The sequence below is a fragment of the Solea senegalensis genome, linkage group LG18 (genome assembly GCF_019176455.1).
Source record: "Solea senegalensis isolate Sse05_10M linkage group LG18, IFAPA_SoseM_1, whole genome shotgun sequence".
Lineage (NCBI taxonomy): Eukaryota > Metazoa > Chordata > Actinopteri > Pleuronectiformes > Soleidae > Solea > Solea senegalensis.
The window spans coordinates 9533924-9557507 of NC_058041.1; the positions used below are offsets into that span (position 1 = coordinate 9533924).

General features: G+C 41.3%; 2 protein-coding genes and 1 long non-coding RNA gene across 3 annotated transcripts; all 3 read left to right on the top strand.

Annotated features, from left to right (window-relative positions):
• The first annotated feature begins 138 nt into the window (after positions 1-138).
• On the top strand, positions 139-3795 carry si:ch73-127m5.2 (uncharacterized protein LOC561202 homolog). Its single transcript, XM_044013736.1, has 5 exons — positions 139-245; positions 1380-2024; positions 2102-2302; positions 2392-2521; positions 2605-3795. The coding sequence occupies exons 2-5, from the start codon at positions 1631-1633 to the stop codon at positions 3071-3073; spliced, it is 1194 nt and encodes a 397-aa protein (XP_043869671.1). The 5' UTR covers positions 139-245; positions 1380-1630; the 3' UTR covers positions 3074-3795.
• A 1507-nt stretch (positions 3796-5302) lies between these two features.
• Positions 5303-8416, top strand: si:dkey-21e13.3 (uncharacterized protein LOC100150043 homolog). Its single transcript, XM_044013737.1, is given in 6 exon segments — positions 5303-5754; positions 6068-6175; positions 6796-6918; positions 7224-7349; positions 7574-7849; positions 7852-8416. Coding segments are annotated over 6 exon segments (927 nt in total). The 5' UTR covers positions 5303-5654; the 3' UTR covers positions 8046-8416.
• Positions 8417-10968: 2552 nt separating this feature from the next.
• On the top strand, positions 10969-21859 carry LOC122758950. Its single transcript, XR_006358216.1, has 3 exons — positions 10969-11198; positions 11725-11996; positions 19559-21859. It is a non-coding gene; the product is annotated as an uncharacterized LOC122758950 (long non-coding RNA).
• The last annotated feature ends 1725 nt before the right edge of the window (positions 21860-23584 follow it).

Below are 23584 nucleotides of genomic sequence, written 5' to 3' on the forward strand. Positions count from 1 at the left end.
TTTTGAAAAAGCCCAGGCCGGAAGTCAGCCTCCTCCGCTCGACTCTTGTCCAATGACAAATCAGTAGTAAGGTGATTGACATGTAAATGGACCAATGAGCGGCGGGATTACGGCTCTCGCTCGGCACGTATAGCTGATTTGCAACCTGCCGAAGCAGCAACAGAGAAGGAGGGAAAATGTCGCTGGCGTCGATGCCGACCGGTCCTGGATCAGTGTCTTTTTAGGAAACTTCACAAGGCAACCCGGTGAGTGTGCGACAGCCGACACTAGTTGCATTAAACCAGAGAGAATATGGTTGGACCCGTGTACCCGTCCGGAACCGCAGCCGGACACCAGAGTTTTCTCTCGTTACGTGAAACGTTAAAGGCCTGCGGTTTTCAAAAGGCAACCCTCTGGCAGCCATGATGTGTGTTCGTCTTTGTAACTGTTTGCAAAAGTCCGAATTTTCCACTGAGATAATTTCATGAAGATGAAACAGCAGCTGGTGACGGTGGCGCTTACTTATGGTGTTATTCTTCCACCGCTACGTTATCTATTACTTTCTTCCTATTCGTTAATATGGGAGTTTATTCAGAAAAGATTGTGACAACAACACTGTGACTCTTTGACCTGCAGCATCGCTCACCATGTCTTACCTTACCCTGCACAAGAGTGAATAAATAAGGACATTATGTAGTCTATACTGTCGTAACATATACAATATGCTGGATGTTTTACACTGTATATATTAATTCAATATCCATTTGAATATGTTGAAGTTAAAATGCATGAATAGATATTTCAGCAGTGTAACTAAAATACATTTACCTCATTATTTATGTTTGCATTAAACGAATTAAAGAAGAAATGCATAATTTAACTAATTATTTTTCCTCAAACTAGCAACTAGTACAATGACTATGGCATTATAGTTTTCCACTTTATAATTATCATATTGTTCTGAGTTTTGCTTTTGTTAGACATAGGCTATCTACTTGCCTTCAATACATTATTATAGGGCTTAAGGATTTTGAATCATCGTATAATTGTGATTATTTTGATGGTGAAATTATCGATATTAGAGGGAAATGTTCACATAATTCTCATTTGCATTAAAATAAAAATATTGTAAATGATTACTGTGTGTGCAGTTATGTGCTACTTCTGTGTGTAGAATATGATGTTTAAGTCAGGACAACATCTAAATTGGTATTTCAACACGCATTTTGGGTTTAACAAATAATGCACCTCATGGTAACTCTAGGAACACTGGGGATTAATATGTGAGAAGAGTTTTGATTATCAAATTGTTTTGAATATGTAAAAGGTTGGTTATAAAGATAAAAATGCATCTTAGCTTTGTATCTAACTGCACTTTTTCTTTTTCTTTCCCCTTTCAGATTGAATCCTCTGCTGTGTTGTTGGCTTGACTGGTTACAGCTTTGTGAAAAGAAAGTGAAAAATTTTGACTGTTTCAATGTGGGAGGTTTTACCTGGACTGTAGCGAGGTCCCAGTTTACCTCCCACTATAAGAAGTTTAAAACAGAAGGGTATACAATAACACTGCATGGGCACTTGAGGCAACCCGATTGATAATTACAGCCTCTGGAGCCTCCTCCAACAGCAGGAAAGGTACAATTTCAGCAAAGACATGGACCCATCAGCAAGGGTGGTGGGTCTGGATGCCCAGGGGAACATGGTGTTCACGGTGGTGAAACCAGTTATGGGCATCTTTCAGGTTTCTTCAGATCAAGCTGGTAGTGTAGTACAAGGGGGCATAGACCTGCAGGGTTTATCTGAAAGCACACTGGTCTTGCCTCAACTGCAGGACCAGGCTCCACTAGATCAGAACCAGGTGGAAATGCACAACATGCAGCCTCACATCCCACACCAGATGCAAGTATTTGCACCCATCCAGGATAAGGATGTGTCTCAGAATCAGGAGCTGCCACCAAACTCAAGCACAAACACAGCGTCGAGGACCCAGATGCCCTTTGCAGAGGTTTCGTCCCTCCTGGATCCCAACATGAAAGGATCCAAGGCTCGTAAGTTGTCGGGTGTTGAATGAACAAACCACATTTGCAGATGATGTGACCTTTTCTTTTGTTTGCTCTGCTCTCAGGGAAGTATCTAATCTCATATGATGAAATCAAGCGGCGCCTGCAGGCCCCAGAGAAAATGTCACTGCGCTCTTTGGCAGCGTACACTCGGGTCAGCAGAGGTCCAGCCAGCAAGAAAACATTACAGGAGTCACTCAATGTCCTCGGCCTCACACCAAGCACAACTACCTCTGTATCCTCCTCGTTCTCCAAACTCACTGAAGGTGACAGATGTGTGTGTGTGTCAGTGTGTGGAGACACACATTTAAATTTGTACACTGCAAGACTGTGTAATGTGTGTGTGTTCCTTTAGGCGACACCAAGGCTTTATGTGAGGACATGAAAGATTTTGCCCACGACTACATTGATTACGGCAACATGGCTAAACAGCTCATCCCTGAGACAAACACAGTCCAACACTGGTCCAAAATTATTGAAACTAAGTATGTACTGTATGACCTCATTGTACCATGGCTTTTTTTTTCTTTAATCGAAAGATAAACAACACCTTTTTTTTTTTCCTCAGGAATCACCTTGAGGATATGAGAAAATGTTTCAAGGACCCGGTCAACAGTGGCGCCTTTGACAACGTTACTCACGGACTCGGCCTGGGAATGTTAGATGAGGCTCTGGACATGATCGTTATGGTCATCGAACAGCAGATCCGCATCTTATCTGGTGCAGCGGCGTCAGACCCAAGTGATTCTGGTCCGCCAATGCGACGTATCCGTCGCCGCCACTGCAAAGCTCACTTAAATGACACCCAGAAACCTCAAAAGGTTTCTGGGGGGGGGAAAGACCAAGGAAAGATCATCTCAAAAGGCAAGGGGCGAGGCAAAGCCAGGAAGAAAATCAGACACGAGAGTGCAGCTGTTGCTCCAGTAGAAATCCAGACAGAGCACTGCAAACCAGATGATGTGCAGCGCAACGTCCTTATGCTTACTCTTGGATATGAGACTGTTTCCAGTGGTGTCAATGGAGCCGGAGCTGTTTGACAGCCAGTCCTGTGATAGGTCTAAAGAACCCATAACATTCCCAATTTATAGGTTTAGTTAAGAATGGAACACTCTGCACAGGCTGAGCTGGGTTGAGCTTCTGAGAACAGCCAGCACAGCGTCAGAATATAATGCCACACATGGAGTCTTAACCCCCATTTATACCTGGTATTAACATCCACCCTGAGTGGTCCGATCCAGTCCAGACTGTGCCAAGTACAGGTCTGAACTATGTCCACATTCGGAGAAGGTTTGAGGATGCACATGGCTACATTTAGGCATGAACACAATCCACTCTCAGGATGGATTAGAGACCGTCTCCTTAAACTGACATCTCTGACTGGCAGTCGTTCCATGATATTTGTTTGTTGTTTTTTAAGCACAGGAAGAGCTTTGATTCACAAATCACAGCTTCTGTCATCTCTTTCTCTCTCTCTGTCTCTGTCACTCACGCACAGACAGACACATTGTCAACACACTGAGTTGTTCTTGCGAACAGCCGTGACATCACTGAATGTGTTGATTAAAGGGTCTGGTCGCCAGATCTGACACATTTCCAGGATGCATTTCAATGCCAGGTGTGAATGCACCTGCAGCACTATCTACATGAGATCAAATCACTGAGAACACATGTTAATATCAGGTCAAGTGGAGTGTCTCCACTAAAAAAGGTACCTGGTACCAGGTACTTTTTTTACTCAAACAATGTAGACCTGTAGATCAGTTAAAAAGACTTAACAATCCTAAAAATGTAGGTTAATATCCAGCAATTACCAGGGAAATGTCTAGAATCTCAATATTTAACAGAGGAGTTTTTAGCGACAGCACTGCTGATCACAAACCCTGCTGCTGTATTTCAGTTCAGCGAAAGTCAGACGGAGTCTGTGCTTCGGTCATGAAGGAAGTACTGAACAAATATTTTTAATTAACTGATTCTAATGATTCAGTTACACTGAAAACAACTGCTTTACAAGTCACTAGTCACTCGTTTGTGTGTGTGTGTGTGTGTGTGTGTCGCGTGGAAATTGAAGTCACCACAGTTTCATGCAACAGTGCAGTGCTGACTCCACCTACGTTGAGTACGTAGTATTGTTGTAGTGGAAAACCAACCTAAACCGTGGAGAGGCAAGCTGAGACCCTAGTGGAAAAGGGCCTTAATGTTGCTGGAGGTAGCTGGTGGTTAACGTAACTTAGCAAAGCAAGTTAAGAAACGGGTGGTCCTTGACTCTGTCTCTCTCTCTCCACAATAAAAATATGAATTTGTTTAATCCGTGCACGAAAAACCTTCACACGAAAACAAATATTGTCAAATATTTTGTATCTTGGGTGTAAAAAGCTGGCTTGTCATTGACTTATAAAATGATCCATGCTGACAAACACAGTAGGTACCTTGAGACAGAGTTAGGTGTCAAGTGTTTTCCTTTCTTTCTTTATGTGAAGCTAAGTAAACCAGCTGCGGGGACGTGCTCACTGTACAAATATGAAGATGGTATCCATCATCTCATCTAGCAGTTTGCAAGAAACTATAAGCACATTTCCAAACAATGATGAAACATTTCTATTCTTATATTTCCACAGCAGTAGGTTTAAATGATACATTTAGATATTAGCCTATCATTTACTCAAGTTTTATTTTAGTAAACGGATAAGAACAAATAATATTAGATTATTGTTATTAGTATCCTTATTTTTTGCTGTTACAGTGTCTGCTGTTATTTTTTATTTATTGTCTAGATTTCCTTATTGTTCAGTACTTGAATAATGAAAGTCATCGTCTGTGTGTACCGGAACCCAAAGAGCGGAGTAAAAAACAAAGATTAAATTTTCATAACAACTTGACTATGTTATTGTGATACATTTATGTCTATCTATCTTGTCATGCAGCTCAGTAGATCCCAAACTGATGAACCTTTGGTGAAATGACTTCCACTTGGAAGAAATTCAACATATATATACTGATGTTATTGGGGGGGGGTTTGTGACTGCACAATCATCTGTATGTATGTTTGTGTTTACCGCCATAGACTGAACCCTCTATATTGACATTGGGAGTGGGTCTTCATCAGAGAGATGATCTGCTCGTCAATCAAAGCCTTCTCGGATCTTGTCATGTGGACTTCAGTCGTCTGCTGCTGCATCGTTTTTGTTGTCTGACTTTCAACTTCATCACAAGTAACTGGGTCATCAGTGACATGTAGAGTTTTTAAACCTGCGAGTGAGTGACACAATTAAATCTAATGTAAGTAGACTGTGTTTGAACCCTACCACAAAAAATAATACCTGGAACACACACACACACAGGGTGGGGGAGAGTCAGCTTCAAATCCGTTCGCAGCTTTAAAGAGGATTTTCTCTGTATTAAACCCGAGAGCCAGCTGGAGCATGAGGAAGGCAAACATGTTCAAAAGACAGACGTGGTTTTATGTTGCACAAAACACTGACTGTTCGATGGTTATGCAGTGGTGTGAGTGAAGTGAAACAGGTGGAGTAGTTTTTTCTGGAGCAGAAGCAGAGAGGGAGAGCATGCAAAGTGATTTGTGTGAAGATGTCAGCCTGAGGAATTTTTACCAGCAGACCCAGGATGGGACACACTGATGGTCCACTCATGTACAGTTACACGCGACCCCACGCGGACAAAAGCAGGTCCAGTCAACTGCAAACTTGCCCACCGAACACTCATGGTGAGTCGGACAGTGCCACGTGGCGCTGTGCAGTGTGCTTATCAGAACATGCAGGAAGGATGCAACCTGCTATTTTACCCTGTTGGTGACTGAGCAACGGGTTAGAGCTTCACTGCAGCAGCATCTCAGTCAAATTTGCTTCATTTACTATTGCTGGAAATAGTCAAATGCTTGCTTTTTACTCACTTTCAAGAGTTCGATTGGTGACATTTTAAGTTTTTTACTATTTAAAAAAAATAGTAACACTTTCCCTATTTGATAATCTTGTAACTGTCTGTTACTGTATGTTTGCTTTCTCCTTGTTTTTCCGCAGACAACCTGAACATTGCATTAGGTGCTATCAGAGTCCTTGGTTTGGAACTGATTGAGCGTGAACTTAAACCACACCTGGACACAGTGATGACCAGTATAAAGGAAGGGAGTGAGTACATTTCTATTCCGTTTTGTCTTCCTGTAGGCATTTATAATCTACTATCTCCCAGACAAAGTAGCGGGGGCTTTGTGGTATATTAAAAGGTCTCGGGGTTATTGTTGTATCATATTGTTTCCTTCACGTGGTGCGATTTGAACTCTGCCTCCCACGTGCAATTTGCATATTGATGTGTTTTCATGCCAGTATACCATCAAGACATTATGCCTCCCACATATCGTAGCTCCTCGAGCCCGACAATAAAGCCTGTAAAGAAGAGGATTGTGGAGGAGGTTGAGAGGCTGTGAATGGATCGTGTCAGCTGTAAATTCCCGGTAGATATTTAGTTATACTTGTGTCTCCTCACTAGAGAGCATCATGTGGATGGAGAGGCAGAAGAGCACAGGTCATACCAGTGAAAGAGAGAGTTGAGATAACACATAAAGACTATATGTATAGCACCATTCAGTTCAGAAAAATTCAATGGACAAATCAGCCGACGGTATAGCTGTTGACTCTGTCTGCAAATGTCTCTTAAGATTTGCCTTCATAAAGTGGTTATAATGTATAGTATGTGTCTTCTCTACGCCAATCACTGTTGCATTAGCGTGTACATTTCCACTTGTGTCCAGGGAAAGGCGCCGCTGAGCAGGTAGTGATCAGTGGGATTCTGCCAATTCTGGCCCTCTCTCTGAGGAACAGAGGGCCCCTGACCCTGCTCACTGCAAAACTGGTGGCTGAACTCACGAAGGAATGTAAGTTCATTATGCACACACGTGGAATACATCGTGTCTTACTTATTAAAGGTGCAGTATGTAAGAATTAGCAATAATGTCCAGGTGAGACTTGTTACACATGGAGGATTTCAGTCTGTATAGACCTCTCATACTTTACACACAAATTATTACTTATGGGCTATTTGATGTCATTTCTGCCCATAAAATAGCCCCACCATACATGTAATTAAATGATTTATGCACTGGTTGATTACTGGAGCGTAATGTGTACGATTCATTATTTTCATATATTATATTTCATTCATTTTATTTTTTCCTTTCAGCTGTGGTTCGTAAAGGGTTTGGCGATGCAGGTCTGGTTACAGCTCTGCTGTCGATTCTGACCAGTGCAGACCAAGAACTGCTCTTTCATGCCGTAAGGGCCATCTCACGAATGTCTTACAACAGCTGTAAGTGAAGAAACTATCTATGTCACTAAGATTCCCTTAAGTCTGCACTTTACATAATTAAACAGACATGACCGGCAACTTTTATTTTTTGCTGTATAATCAGTCATTTCTTTTAAATCTGAAATCAAGAAAGAGATGAAAGGATGTCCCATTCCTCTTTAGAATCAGGTAGGTGAAGAGATGCCTTGATAATCATTTTCTTTCTGCTGTCCTGTCTCCTTCAGCTAAGCTGCAGGAGCTGTTGCTCCGTCAGGGTGCAATGCCTCGTCTTGTCGCTATCCTGCTTCGTTTTCCAGAGAAAGAGGCTCTGGAGGAAGTGTGCCTCCAGGCGCTGTGTAACCTCAGTGGCATCTCAGTGGCAGAAGAGGCCGGGATGGTGTGGGAGAGGGGACTCTCTGTGAGGCCAGGCGAGTCAGTGTTTCACGGTGTTTCTCCTCACACCTGTGGCTTTGCTTCTTCTGTGACTCTTGTGCGCGTGTGTCGATGGGCGTCTGGTCAGTATGCGTCAACATTGAGGTTTTCCAGCGCTGCTCCTCCTCTTTCTGGCTTCTCCATGGGAACAAGCGCACCTCTCGTTGGTTCCCGTTCTCTGGCGTCGGAGGTTGTTCGAGTCTGTTTAAGTTGATCAAGTTTCCTGTGAGGAACGTTCCTCGGACAAAAAGTCTGAGAACTCGAATGTTCCACACTTTGCTCTGACAGAAGGAATAGGAAAAACACGGGTGTCAAACAGCTGACACAAAACACTGATTGGTTTCTGTGACATGATTACTGATCACTAGGGAATGTTTGCACACAACAACAAACAAAGAGCCTGCATAATCTCTTTATTGGTGTTATTCTTTTTAATCACCTGCAGCAAAATCCAATTAGTGACATGTCATTTCATGAGGTGATTAGGTGATTAGACAGTAGTCACTAATCTCTATTTTTTATTATGGTTGATTAGATCTTTCCTGACATTTTGGAGTATATTTTTACGATACCAAATGTGAATCATAAACTATATTTAATGTGTGTATGTGTTTGTGAACAAGGTAAATATTGTCAGATGTCGAGGGTAACTGTAAACACTTCATAAACAAAATATGGTGTTATTACAAGTTTCTTTTTAAGAGAAATACAGACACAAAACGCAACAGAGTGGCCAAATTTAGGTGACCCCATGTGTATATGCTGTGTTGTTGTCTGCAACTTTGTAAAAGTATGGAGGGTAAAAGTATGGGTCACCTCATCTTCACCCTAACCACTGATTCAAAAATACCAGAAGTGACAACAAGATGAGAGCCCACAAATGATGTTTCCCTCAAATCTCCTGCCATAAGCTTTGCTGATTGTGTGCTGCACTTGGCCCGGTAATTTGATTCAAATGGCTTTGAATCAAGGCTGAAGGCAGCCCAGCCAGGACAAACATCTCATATTTGAGTTTCTATATGTATTAGGATGGAGAATGTGGTGTTCAGCAGCCTTAAGGGGGAAGTCGTGATCTGCTGGTCTGCTAACAAACATGCAACACGACCTTAATCACCTTCGTCTTCTCTTCTTCCACACAGTGTCACACTCCAGTGATCAGCAGCTGCATTGTGCACAGCCTCTCCAATCCAGAGGTGACCACTAGATGGCATGCACGAGCCTTGTAGAAATCTTTGTAGTCCGTGTAAAGAAACGCCACATGGACTAAATCTAATCATGACAAGCAGTGGACACTCACATAGCCCTGCTGATGTGAGTGTGGATTGTGTTGTTTCAGTTAAAATGTACAATCGCCCTTTGACTGTAAATCTGTTAAAAACAAATGACAACACAAGGACACAAATGTATAACCCCAGCCCCCCCCCCACTGATTTCTCTTCCTCCAATTACCACTCTTATTGGTTCCATCCCGCTTCAGGCGTCTAAATGTGCGGGCACGTCCTCTAATCAGTCCAGACTTTATTACTCTGGGAGACACTTAAATATTTGATGTGATAGAGACGAGGGTTTAGAGTTATTTACGAGTTAACTTAAATAACTGAGTGGGAATCTGGCTAAACCAGTGTTTACTAATTAAAACAACCCCCCACACACAGATATATATACATATGTATGTGTATATATATATATATATATATATATATATATATATATATATATATATATATATACATATATATAATTAAAGCTACAGTGTGTAACTCTCTGTAAATAAAACCATTTTTTCACATAGACTAATGTAACATTATTTGAATGCTGTGTCCTTTATATTAAATTGGCTCTGTCAAGCAATACTATCAGTTATAACAGTGAGGACACAATTGTGTGTATATCACCAGTTATTCCGTCCAACTGCTGAATGTCTTGACAGAGAATGAATCACTTCCTGTGTGCAGCAACAGACTATGTACTCCGCTATACTGAGAAACAGGGATGTTTGAAGCTGATAGGCTTAATTAGCATTGTGTGTACATGTGCTTCTTTCCCCTAATCAAAACATAGACGGTAGCTGGACATAACTCTTTGCTCAATGTGTAGCACTTGTACCAAAGTTTTTGATGTATACCGTTATTTATAGTTAACATTTGTAATCATTTAAAAAAAGAAAGCATTGATATTAATACCGTTCTTGCCTTTTAGTGTGGGTTTTGTGCTTGGAAATCAGTGTGAAATCAGTGCTCACTCGCCGCCGTTTCTTCCACATTTATCAAAGATGTAGTCTATTGCTGTGACTGGAGCTAAGTGGCTATTTGGCTATTATAAAATATATAGAGAGATAAAGAAAAGTTTTAAATAAAAACGAAGTTGAGCTTTAAGGATTTCTTTAGTTCTAACATTTATTAGCGCTTTGTTATTTTGTAATTTCCCTTTTTTGTCCTATTTCATTCATGGTGGATGTGCAAATGGCACATGATGTAACAACTGAAAGCTATTGCCACACCATATTCAAGAGCATACACTGGTGTGTGTGTGTGTGTGTATGCAGTGTTTTCATCTTTCAGCAGAAACACGTGATTCACCAGACATGTGAAGTGTTTATTCAATAGCACCCCATCCACTCGATAATAGGAGATGCAGTGAGAGTTCATATATTACTTTTAATATAAGGCTCATTAATAATTCATGATGAACTTTGCATTTTGTGCCCTCGAACTCACATCACATGGCATGAAGAGTGTTTTATTACTTGTCTTTGCAAATGAGTCATTTAGACTTTAATCCTCTTGTTGTTGTTGTTGTTTTTGTTTTGTTTTTTCCCACAGAAACAACTCTGTGTAATTGCATTAGGATTTCACGGGGCTGAGACTCCAACTGCTGCTTTCTCCATTCCTTCATCGTGGCCTCAGTTATTCTTAGCCCGTAGCATCATTCAGCAGTAGACAACAATCAACCACCTTGTTGACTCACAACGCACGCGCTCTCATTTAATACCCGTGATGGCAGACACGGAGATAAAATGGAGACAAAAACCAACAGAAGACACGCGGGTTTGTTTCACTGAGACAGTGAAAGTATTCTGATCTTCCTCTGGGTTTGTCGCTTGTCTTTGGATATACCAGTTTGATTGTAAATATAACCAGTTTGATTGTCATCCAGAGAACACTACCCCCAACCGACTTCCACCCCGCTGTCAACCTGCTGCCTTTGCAGACGCCCAAATCCTCATTTATGGACCTCTGTGACAGGCTGATGACAACCCTCATCAGCAGAGACATGGGATTAGCATTTACCAATCAATTCCATCTGACAAGTGCAAGTGGGATTTTGAACAGAGCCACTCGGCTTGTGTTGTGCGAGTCAACACTGGTGGCCTCAACCTTGGAGGAGAGAGAGGCCGCGAGGAGAATTCAAACCTGAAGCCGCTGATGTGTCTATTAAGTGAGTGACGTGAAGAAAAACAGACTCTTCGTGTCATCTGCGAATCATTTTCACTGTAGAAATACAGTGTCCGACGCTGATGGATTTTTAAACAACGGTGACAAGTTTGTCCTTTGATCAAGGAACGCGCGTTCATGTAAAACAAGTGACAGGATTTCAGAAGATTATAAAAGCAATCAAATTTCTTTTAGACACGTTTGAAGTTACTTCATTGTGAAAGCTTTCTTTTTATTTGGATTTCACATTTGCGGTTCGACAAAAACACAGGAACAGATAATATATTCAAGGACAGATTCCTTGTCACAGACGTTCTGTGCACAAATTCTTTCTTCCCTGCACTACGTCTAAAACACAATTTTGATGAATGAATGACTCCTACATGAAACTCCACAAGGAGATTTCTAAATTCAGTGGAATATAAGCATCGTGTCCAATGATCTTTCTTTCTGCTTCTGCTCCTTGAGCCTGTCGGGCCCTGGATGCTGCTCTTCTAATATCATTGCAATTATTTCATATTGTTTTTCAGACCACCATCCCCATCTCCTCGCAATCACCACCATTACCTCCATGATGTCTGGGGAGAATGAACGTTTCCTTTAACCGCCTGCTGCCTACACTCCACCACCACCAGCAGCATCTAGGCGCCGGGGGATCCCACCTCGTCTCCTTCGTATGGGCCTACATTTAATGAAGTTGCTCCACATCGATGGAGCATAATTGCTGAAAGTCATTTGGGGGGGGGGTTCCATCAAGAGTCTTTGATCTGATGACCTCAAGGAACGTGCTGGGCTCTAAAAGGTAAAACTAAAATCTTAAACTGCATTCTAAAATCAATTGGCAGCCAGTGACGGGAAGCTAAAACAGGGGTAATATTTTACATTTTTATGACTATTAATATACAGTACAGTATTTATTCATTTTATTTCAATGCATGGATCCACTCAGATGCCAGCTGCAGTCAGATGACGATACAGTTGATTCTGAGCGGGGACGTGAAAACGACCTTGACCCCTCGTAATGACAGTGAGTCTCAGGTGGACGCCAGCACACTCGAAGTTGCCGCGATATCACGAGCTGTACCAGGCTGTGCGTGTTAAACGAGATGTTAAAAGAGTTCACCGCGTCTCGGGCAGATTATTTTTACCCAAAGATGTCAGCGAGCTGAATGGCTGGTTCAAACGCTGCTTCCTCCCCGTCTATTTATGTACTGACATCACAAGCACGTCAGAATGAGGCTGGTACTGGAACAGACAACAACAGCTATGACCAAACAGTTAGGCTGTGCCTCAGGCATGTGCGCCTGTGTGTGTGTGTGTGTGTGTGTGTGTATACATGTGCGTGTGGTGGGCTAGTGGGAGGGAAGGCCATCTGTCCTGGCCTATTACGTCCATCACAGGAGGTCCTTTTCACATGCACGAAACACACACTACCGTAAGATGCATGAATAATTGAGGACTTTTATTTTCGTTCACAGCATTTTGTTTCCTGTCAGTTTTGAGATAATATTGCATCTTGACATTATCAGCAGGGGAAAGTGATAACACGGTGAATGGATGGAGGACGTTCGGCGCACAGAGATGACACGACAGATGGTTGATTAGAGATTAGCGCAGTGGGAGGAAACACCAGGAAACCAATTAGGGGAGGAGACAGTGGTACACAGACGGTTCGAGGACCAATCAGAATTCTTCATATTTGTGTACTTGAGACTTTTAGAGAGCAAACCTTAAGAATAATTCTCCGCACAAATGCTCTTCAACCACCGTATGAACGACCGTTTTATGATGTTGTTTGTTCAGGTACAATCAACGACTGTATATAAAATGGATGTAATCTTTTGGTGCCGGTTTTTACAACCAGAAATGTATGGACATCGCCTGCAGCTAGGCACTTGTTGTATATAACTAGAGCTCAAACATTTACTCGATGAATCGTCAGCTATTTTGATAATAGATTAATCGGTTTATTTTCATCTGCCCTTAAAGAAAACCTTAATCTAGAGATTTTCCCATAGCCTTACATTCTGAGTTCTTTTTGCAACACCAGGACTCGCCCCCTGGTGGCTAACTATTCCTTCCACCCTACTTACTGTGCGTCACTTTCCAATCTGGAGGACTGCGTCCATGTTTTGTTTTCGATCCATGTGACTGAGACTTTCTGTGTCTCAGTGTAAAGATGTGTCCATTAGTTCAGACCTGTGGCGACACATCCTGTGATCTCTAAACTAAGAGCTGAACATGGCTCTTAGTTTAAGACATTATGACGGTGGTAGTGTGTATGTGGTATAGAGGGAAAAAAAAGATTACTGACTAGAAAACAGATGAGTCACAAACAGGAAAAAGGGGGGAAATATGGCAATGCCAGCAGCAGAAGACAAGACAGAGATGAAAATTGAGCTAGAACTTTTACAAAAACATCAAAATAGTCCTTGAACTTCCTTGACAGTCTCATCTTCTTTTGTCTCCATTTACAATCTTGGTTCATTTCATTGTGTGTTTCCTGTGCCTGCACCAGTGAAAGTCTCAGCTCCTCAGCATGTAGGTGCATATGAAGTGTGTGAGTGACTTTCATCCTGCTGAAAATCAAAGACTTTGCTGGCTAGGCTGCTCACTTCAGCTCCTCTGACGGGCAAACACGCCGCTTGTGCAAAACGAAATCCAAATAGCCATTAAAATAAACTAAGCCATGCATAAAGCCACACAGCAACAGCTTAGTGAGTCGTTTGCCAGCTGTGTGTCTGTGTTTCAAGCATCAATTGGTTTCCGTGGCACATGTGAAACGCAGAGTGTGTCAGTCTCTTAAACACGCAGACTAAACTGTTGATTTCATTTTGTGCAAAGAATCGTTGGCATTAACCAGCGCTAAAATACGAATGCTACACAGACTTGTGCCTGGAGCCAAAACATGAAAAAAGAAAAATTGTAAAAGCTTTGCTCTGCAGAGGGCCAATTAGTTTCAGTGTGGAGGAAATAGGACATGTCAGTGAACATGTGAAGGGAGGACGAACAGAGGGAGAGAAACAGTGAGAGGGGTTCATGCTAATATGTGTTTCACTGTCTGCTGCTATCATAGATCTGTTTTAGACCCACAGGCGGTGAACCCGAGCCGCAGAACCACATGTTACCTCAGGAGATATTCAAATATTTCAATTTCCAGCAGGTCAAGGTTGACAATAAGCTTCAGAAGAATCAGAAATGTGGCCCATATGGTAATATGGAAGGGTTTGTTCTTGCATGTACAGATAATCCATTTCAACCTGTTGCACATCATGGATCTTTTACTAGGAGCTCTGTGTGCTCCTAATGACATGATGGCTTTGTGCTTAGCAACAAGGACAGTAGTAGTAGTAGTATTACGACGACGCATAAGAGCTTCAAGGATGTTTCACGCGTCAAATGTCAAGATATGGAAAGGAATGAGAATTCATCCTTTGGGCAGCATGAATACAGTGTGTACTTACTATATATACTTCATTATACAAGAACTGTCATCCCTGTAGATGTATCCGTCTCATGAGCAAGTCTATTTGCTTACTTAAAACTATTAAAATCATCATTAATAATATAATTCAGAATAAAAACCTGACCAAAACAAAAAGAAACAGATGGGTCCAAAAATATACAGTATTGTGGAATAACACATCTGTGTCAAAACCTCTTGATTCAGCCCGGAGAAGCACAGAGCCTTATTAAGACAGAGACTTGTCTGATGAGACTGTACATTACCTGTTTTTCTTACGGGTGGATGAAGACAAAGCTAAACGGAGCCTAATGGATCACACTTTGATCCTTTCTGAAAACACCATCAGCGCGTTTGGCTGCCTCCTGATCATCTACAAGCATCATCACTGTCATTTTAGCACTTCTGAAATTCCTCCCCCCACTGTCCCATCCTCCCATATATCCCCCCCGCCCCAGACAGAAAGACAAAGCTGCCAGGATTCCCTTCTCGTCCTTCTCCTCCTCTCCTTATATTTCTTCTCGTCTCGCCTGATCTGTCAGCGAGCATCTCCCAGCCATCACTCTCTGTGACAGGCGGACTATCTCGAAGTCGTCAGTCACTCCGCTGCCTCTCTACAGCCGTCATCTCCAGCCGGCAGGGACACCCCCTGCAACACAGCTGTCACACTGACAATGAAGAGAGGCCCCTCATCTCCTAGAACAGGGGCTATAGCAGGAGAGGAATATTCCCCCTGATTAAGGAGTCTTCCTCATGATGAGGTCATTAGCATTGCTATCAGTGGCTCTAAAGGGAATTTTAAGAAGATGAGGTTTGAACTCGACCTTGAAGTCGCCTCACGTGTGTCTGCTTTAATAAGGTGTAACATGCTCTGCGCCCTTAACTACAGTGACAAGATTCCTACACTCAGAGCATGGCATCTTGGGTAAACACACCTCAGCTACATCCCCCTGTTAGTGAAAAGCTGACAACAACGAAATGTTTGTTTTTTCCAGTTGAGGAGGTAAAGAGATGAAAGAATCACTTTGTCTGTTTTAGCATGAGACATGAAGCACATTTGTTCATTAATTGCGTAACTAAGTAAAGCTTTTTGAGTTTTCCAAGAATACAAATTCTCATTCATTAAAACCTTTATTGTTCACTCTCTGAACCTTACAAGCACACGGGTAAAACTGTCGTAAGGTAAAGAGCAGATAATTAGTCCTATTTCTGTCAACCCACGCTTTGATAAAAAAATAAATAATAAAAGAAATAAAAAAAAAATGCATCACCCGCATCACTTCCCTTTGTAGAAAGTTGGGATTGGGATTACAGGTTACACTGCGCTTGCCAAAATAACATCTTCAGTTAGCGTGTCCCTCGGAGGCATCCTCCAGTTAGACTGCGGCAGTCAGACGGAGACGTGGAGTTATAAATGAATTTTCCCCCCTCAAAGCATGACAGATAGCTGCACGAGGCTCGGGAAAAAAAACATGATAGCAAGGGAAAAGTAGAATGGGTGAATGTGTGTGTGTGTGTGTCTTATAATGTGTGTGTGTGTTTATGTATGTAAATAAACACTCTCAATATAGAAACACCCACCAGCGCTATCATGGTTAATAATGTGTCAGTGATGATTGATGGTCAGCTAAAGGGATGGGATAGGCTTTTGTGTGTGTGTGTGTGTGTTCATTAGTGCGTGTTCATGGCAGTGTGTGTGTGTGTTTGTGTATTCATTCCATACGGCTGTATTGTCCCTAATTTCTTTCCTGCCTTAATTGGAAAGTCCAGATTTATGTATTGAAACAGTTTTACATACAGTGTAATTATATAGAGCTGACGTCACACAACCAAAGCAATGCAATTTTGTAAGAAAACAGTTCTCCTCACATTCATGTCACATTAGTTGTGTTTTTACGCTTCTTATTAAGTTTAGACAATTATTTTCCTAATTGAATAATCTATCCATTGTTTTCTCGATTAATCGTTTACTTGTTTGGTCCATAAGATGTTGATGTTTTGTCCACAAACCAAACTTATTCGGTTTTAATGACAAGTTTCTTGTGTAGAGCAAAGAGACCGGATAATGTTCACATTTAAGAAGCTGAAAAATCAGAGAAATTGTTTGAGAAATGATTTTTTTTTAAAAACCCACACTCAAACTTATTATCAAAATAGCTGACGATTAATTGAGTCAATTGATTAATAATAGATTTACACACTTTTATTGCAATGTGTAAGCGTTGTTTTGTAGAATGAGGGAGAGTAGATCAGAAAGTTGAAAATGTAATAAATCTGTAAAAAATACTCCCATACTCATGCAAGCAGCGAGTGGTACTGTAAGGATCAGATATACTCAGTCTGCACGGTAGACTCTTAAAGCTTGATACTGGCACTGGTACCGCTCATTTTTCACTTGGCGTTGTGAGAAAACTGAGTCATGTGACGTCTAGAGCTCTATCCTCTATGATTTAATGCCTGTGGGTAAAATAACGCAAAGTCATGAAAGGTAAACACACAGAATGCACAGTCAGAGTAACAGATGGAAAGAAAAAAAACATAACAGAGGACATATGTCTGCAGTCTGTTGACTACACCATTCATGCTGTTTCCTTTATCCCCCCAGTTCTTCTCTCACCATCTTCACCACTCTGCTCCTCCTCCTCCTCATCCTCATCCTCTTCCATATCTCTCTCCCATCTCTTGTGTCTTTCATCCGAATAGACTTCCGAGCATCTTCAAGTGAACAGACAAAGTTCAGCGTTGGTCACTTCGCCAGTTTGTATACGCAGCCAATAGAAGCGGCTTTTCTGACAACAAGTAAAAATAACTACAAAGCCAGCGTCAGCGAGTGTGCAGATAACAGTTGTTTGGTTTGGTGTGCGTTGTTTGAACTGGCATCAAGTGCCGTTTCCAACACAAACATTCAACACGGCTGCTCACATAGATGCCCAGTGACCTTCTCCTCTGTTTGTGAACCCACAGATAAAAACTCTTTGTGTGTGAAGAGCTTGCATTGTTGGCCCAAGTATACAGTATCTTTTGTGTACACTTGTTTTCTTTGCTTGAGTTAAGTAGACGACTTTTCATCTCTCATTGCTTCTTCAGTTATTCTCCAGAAGCCTCTTGGATGAGAGGTGAAACGTGAGCTCGATGACTCAGAACCTTCACAGACTTCTACACTTGCAATTGTTAGGTTAAGCCATGCACCAACTAGGAAACAGTATGTAATTATCTGTGTAAAAATTGAAAGAATAAAAATAATTCCTGTAAAGTCTAACATGTACGAATGTACAAAAGCATCCTGCTCGTGACCGTGTGAACGTTGTGCAACTCCCTGACGTCCAGTTCAGACGGAGGTCCAGCAGCCCGACTTTTCCCATGCTTTCATTTCAATTCACACATCACAATGCAATGAGCTCATGCTCAGTCTTCACTTCAGTGGCTTTGGTTCGTCTGCCGTGCCTAATTATGCATGTAAATCCTACTAAATATACTGTTTTGAGTATTACCTGTAGACCTGACAGATGGCTCAGGGCAGCTGCTCCGCTTCTGTCCGCGGTGAGGAAAAAATAGAACTATCGACAATTTTAAAGAAAACTTCCAAATCATTTCCAATGCACTTTTTTGGCCAAATTGTTTTCTGACATTGCTGCTGACTCCCACAGATGTTACTTTTTTTTATTTCAACAGCTGCTGGATCATTGGAAGCCCTGACACAATCACTTCTTCTGTTGCATTGTGTTTCTGTCCTGACTTTCTAATCTCACAGCAGCAGATAGTTCCAATTTGGGCAAAAATTACAAGGCGGTTGTGGCGTCCAACACATGTCGATGTTCATGCACATGCAGCGGCGGTTTCCACCCTTAGCCGTTACGCACAGATTTTTCGCCTCTTTCTCTGAGTCCTTTCACAATATTATGAACTGTACGTGGTCCAAGACTGCAATATTTCTGTCTTTGACATTTCTCTCGTGAAGTTTGGGACAACAATGGCGAGCCATAACCCGTCTTTGTTGGCCATTTAACCGGCTTATTGTGAAACCTTCCAGAAATAATTACTTGTATCACCTTTTCAGTCTAACGTGCTGCAAGTGTCATAGTGTTCTATTTTTCTTCTTACATATTTTGCAAAATACAATCAGTCTTGTCAGTGAAAACACGGCAAATATTTATACTGGAATTACAGATTTTAGTTTGTATAGAAATTTTAGAAAGGGTCGCAACTTTTCATGCAATTATTATATACATAAAAGTCAAAGAATCGTCTGTACTGTTGCTGACTTAGCAACAGGTGACATAATTAGTGTTATATGAAGTACCAGAAAATGACTGTGGTAGAAGTTGAAGTCCCTTTTTACAATATTGTTATTATTATTATTATCATTATTATTATTATTATTATTATTATTATTGTTATTATTACTATTATTATTATTATTATTATTATTATTATTATTATTATAAAGTAAAAGTTGACAGATATAAAATGTACTTAAGTTTTAGAAGTAAAAGTATTGTACAATTCCTGGCTCTGCTATAGTCTGTGTATGCCCTGGAGCAAGACACTTAACCCCAGCATGTGAATGACAAAACTGCTCATCAGGACCAGAAAAGCTCTATATCAATACAGACCATAATACGAACTCTTCTTCTTTTGATTTTATTTGGAGTAAAAGTTGCTAGAAATATAAACAACATAAAGTACAGATAGGTATATTTTGTACTTTGTTACATAACAACACTGGATATAATAATAATGTATAACATAGGGAATGCTATCACTGCTATTATTTCTTTGGTTTACACTATTTTGACTCAGAGATTAAAAAAAAGAAAAAGAAACACCAAGTATAAGAACGTTGTGTCTGTAACAGCAGCCATTTTCCAGCATCATCCATCTCCCGCTGTTTCCCTCCACAGATCCCAGACCAGCAGTCGTGTGTTGACATTGAGGCCAGCTGTTCCAGTGCATTCTCATGTGATTAAGATGAGAGACGGGGTGGGACAGCATATCCTGGGCAAGGATGAGACGAGGAAAGATGGCTGTCATTCCTCTCTGGGCCAGCACAATACTTTAATCACCTCACACCTGTCCTCCATTTCATCCCCCCATTCCAGATGCCTGACACAGCCCAATCGAAACCTCAAGATCATTTATTCATCTCTCTGTATTTTTTTTTTTTTGTCATTTGCTCAATTTTCTCCCGGCCTTCTGTGTCCTTCGTCCCGTCCGATGTCCTTCGCTTTGCTTCCATTGTGTTGTCCTCTTTATTCATAACTTATTGACCATATCTGTGTCACTCCGTGTGTGTGTGTGTGTCTCAACATGGTCCCTATGAAGACAAATGTGACCCTAAGGATGCAGTCCATGATATTCATTCTCCAGCGAAAGTCAATGTGCCGCCAGTGTAACCAGGACAGATCCTCTCTCAAGTGGAGCTGGAGAGAAAATGAGGAGGAGGAAAAGAAACACAGGCTCTAAAAAAGAAAATCATATTTTTCTTCCACCAGTGAGTGAGATAGTTGTGTGTTCAGCCATGTATGACCAGCGAGTCCTTGACAGAGAAGGGGATTTTGTTTCAACAAGTCCTTTAAACCTGAACAACAACACGAGTGATATCATTTCTACTATCTACTCAAATCATATCTCAATGATGGTTCACTAAAAAAAAAATGTTATAGTAGGTTATACTTATTAAAGGTAACTAGACATTAGCAGATCTTTACAAAGTTTGATGGAGGTTTGTGACAGTTTAAAATACAGTGTGTAGTATTACTGTAATAAAGTGAGTACATGTATATAACTGGCACAGTAAAGGAGAGTCATCTGTAATGGGTGTTGTGTCCATTTGGGCCTATTTTTGTCATCATAGGTTGTTTCAATCAGTTGAGTTGTACAGACTACACAACAAAACGTGTGTGTGTGTGCGCACACACATGGCCATTCATTCTGCTGTGACAGTAATTCAGAGGGATTGTATTGATTGTCCCTGATGGACACTGAGATATCAAGCAGGACACTTGTCTCTGTCTTTTTCTTTTCGCTCTCTCCCTCTCTCTCTCACACACACACACACAGTGTCTAGAGAAGCCACTTCAGGGAATAGAAATAGAAAGTAAGCACATAGTTAAGTGATTAACCGACAGTTTCTTGTGTCTGCGAGTCTCGCCCCAGTAAAGTCCACCATGTCTTAATGACTGAAAAGGGAATCCAGCGACAGCTCACTTCATCACTGTCCTGCAGTGGCCTAAAGAATGTTTCCTCCTCATCCTCATCACTACATCTTCTCCTCCACCGCTCTGGTGCATCTGGTGGCTTGTTCTTTCAAGTATCCTCTGACAAATTCCCTTCATCAAATGAAGCAAATGTTTTTTTCATTCGATTTGCATTTCTTCCATGCAGTCATGCAATGTACAACTTTCCATTATGACTCCGTGACTCCAACTTATCTATCCGGAACTTTGAGGTGCAGTGGAAACTCAAACCACACAGATTACCAGTCATTCCTTTCCCCCGGTAAATAAGTTCCTGGTACTAAAGGTTCTTGGAAATGTCGTCTGAACTTCTCATGCACATAGAATGCACAGGTATGTTCAGACCTCACCTACATCACTTGCTCATTATGCTGAAACGGCTCTTTGATTGGCCTTTAAATAGATCATTTTTGACCCCCTCATAGATGTTTGGTAGCGTAGCCAGCTGTCTCCTCTGCCTGCCAGTGAGAGCGCGGGTGCTCTCAGGTGTCTGTGCTTATTGCCGGTCTGCCTGTTTGCTCTCAATCTGTCAGTGCTGTGGCCATTCTGGCAAGAAAGGGAGTGAAATAGCAAGAGACCATAGCGTTGTGTGTGTGTGCGTGTGTGTGTGTGTGTGTTCCTAGTGAGGGTGTCAGCATGGCACATCATCCTTCAGGCAGAACCACAACAGGACCCATCTGCCAGCCAAAACAGAGGGACTGATCAGAGCAATCCTGATACAGATTGCCACAAACACCACTCCCCTCCCTTTAATAAGCCTCGTCTTCTCCTCGACATCTTGCCCCGTATCAGTTGTGTTGTCACTCTCCTTTGCTCACCTCATCCTTAACCCCCCTCTGCTCATCATCTTTACATTTGGGTTCTCATTTCAGCCTCATTTGAGAGCAGCGAGTTGTCCAGCTGTCTCATGCTTAACCTTATCTACAACCAACCAAACAACTGTCTACAAATGTTGTGTAGATGTTTTTTTTTCTAAAACACTGTACCCACATATTGAGGCTCATGGGTTAAAAGGTTAACATGGCATTACTCGTCTAGACTGCATCCAGGACGAGTGGAGCTGTGTGGCGCAGGAACAGCAGCAGCTGTAATTGGCACAAGCACACAGTTGCTAAGGGAGTGCTTGATTTGTTTTGCCAAATCATCTATATTAGGGGTGTCAAACAAGCGGCCTGGGGGCCCGCCAGAGGGTCCAATCTGGCCCACAGGATGAATTTGTTAAAATTTCACACTACGATTACAATCTAAACGTAATGTCAAATGCAATATTTTTCACTTCCAGTTACCTGTGACTAAATGTTTGTGCCTTTATAGGATCAGTGTGATGTGCAAATAGTAAATTTAGGCATGATATTGTTGCAATTGCACTTATATTTCTCAAGAAATGTCATGTTTTGTTAAAATATCCTTCATTAAATGTAAAACAAAGGAGAAAAAACAAAGGAGTTCTTGTTGGTCACTATTCCGGCCCACTTGAGATGAAATTGTGCTGTATGTGGCCCCTGAACAAAAATGAGTTTGACACCCCTGATTTATATCATCTATAGGCAGAGCACATATTTTTCAATGTAGGATGATCACATTTATTTAAATGTCCAAGTTTATTTTAGCGGAAGAATCCACTATACTACAGCACTACGTAGCTTTTTCAGTGAGTTTTAATTATTGAGGGCTAACATTTACAGAACACGCTGACAGCAGCTGCAGGAGCAAACATACGCCATGTAACACCACAGGGACTTCACTCAGCTCACTGTGACATTAAGAGTGTGCCACCTGATGCTGTCAGGTCTGGTGTGGGAAAGGCCAGGCCTGTGTCCAGAACCTGGTAAGCTGCTAAAGGTGCAGACAGCACCTTCAGCATGATGACGAAGGTAACGCTTGTTTAAATAATGACGCATTTAAAGGTGGCAGGGGAAATCTCTTCATAGCTTACATATTTTTAACAGTGTGTTTAACAGCAGAGGTGACCTAAGTCACAGAATTGACAGAATTTCAAAAATGACTTATGGAATATTTACATTTTCTCAAGGGGTTATCAATATAATTTCTTTTTGAAACATGGAAAACATTGCGTATCCACGTCTCAGTGGGTCAAAAGCTAGGATATGATTGAACAATTCAGTTGTATGGAACAATGAAGCTGTCCATAGTGTTTCTATTATTGATTAAAAAAAACACTAGCTGTTCAAAATGACTTTTTAACCTATTTAAATATCTGGGACCGATGACTTGTAACTTGAGCAGGGACTCACTTGACTTGACTTGCTTGAGACTTGAAGGTTAAGACTTGAGATTTGCAAATGTGTGACTTCACGTGTAACAGTAAACGTATAAAGCAGCGGGGGAGGAAGCTATTTGATTACTAAGTATTTGGCCAAATATTGAACTTCTTTCATTTGTACAAAACCCTAAAAATAATAAAGTATTGTTATATGTTAAGATCAGATGAGATTTGATTCCCATCTTTGCCCCATAATCCATCAGTCAACAGTCAATACAAGTATCTTGAATATTGGTTCTTGCTAATAATGTGCGCCTCATAATGTATATAGTTTTTCAGATTGTTAATTCCTTCACAATGCCATCCACACTCACATAGAACAAGACCAAACTAAAAACTTGATATTCGACATGCGTGAAATGTGCTTGTCATCGGCATAATCTCTTCACTTATTCACTAATAAGTGT

Coding starts and splice junctions, on each gene's coding strand:
- si:ch73-127m5.2 (XM_044013736.1), top strand. CDS start 1,631: ATGGACCCATCAGCAAGGGTGGTGGGTCTGGATGCCCAGGGGAACATG. Junction 2,303..2,391: donor GTTCTCCAAACTCACTGAAG/GTGACAGATGTG, acceptor GTGTTCCTTTAG/GCGACACCAAGGCTTTATGT. Junction 2,522..2,604: donor TCCAAAATTATTGAAACTAA/GTATGTACTGTA, acceptor TTTTTTCCTCAG/GAATCACCTTGAGGATATGA.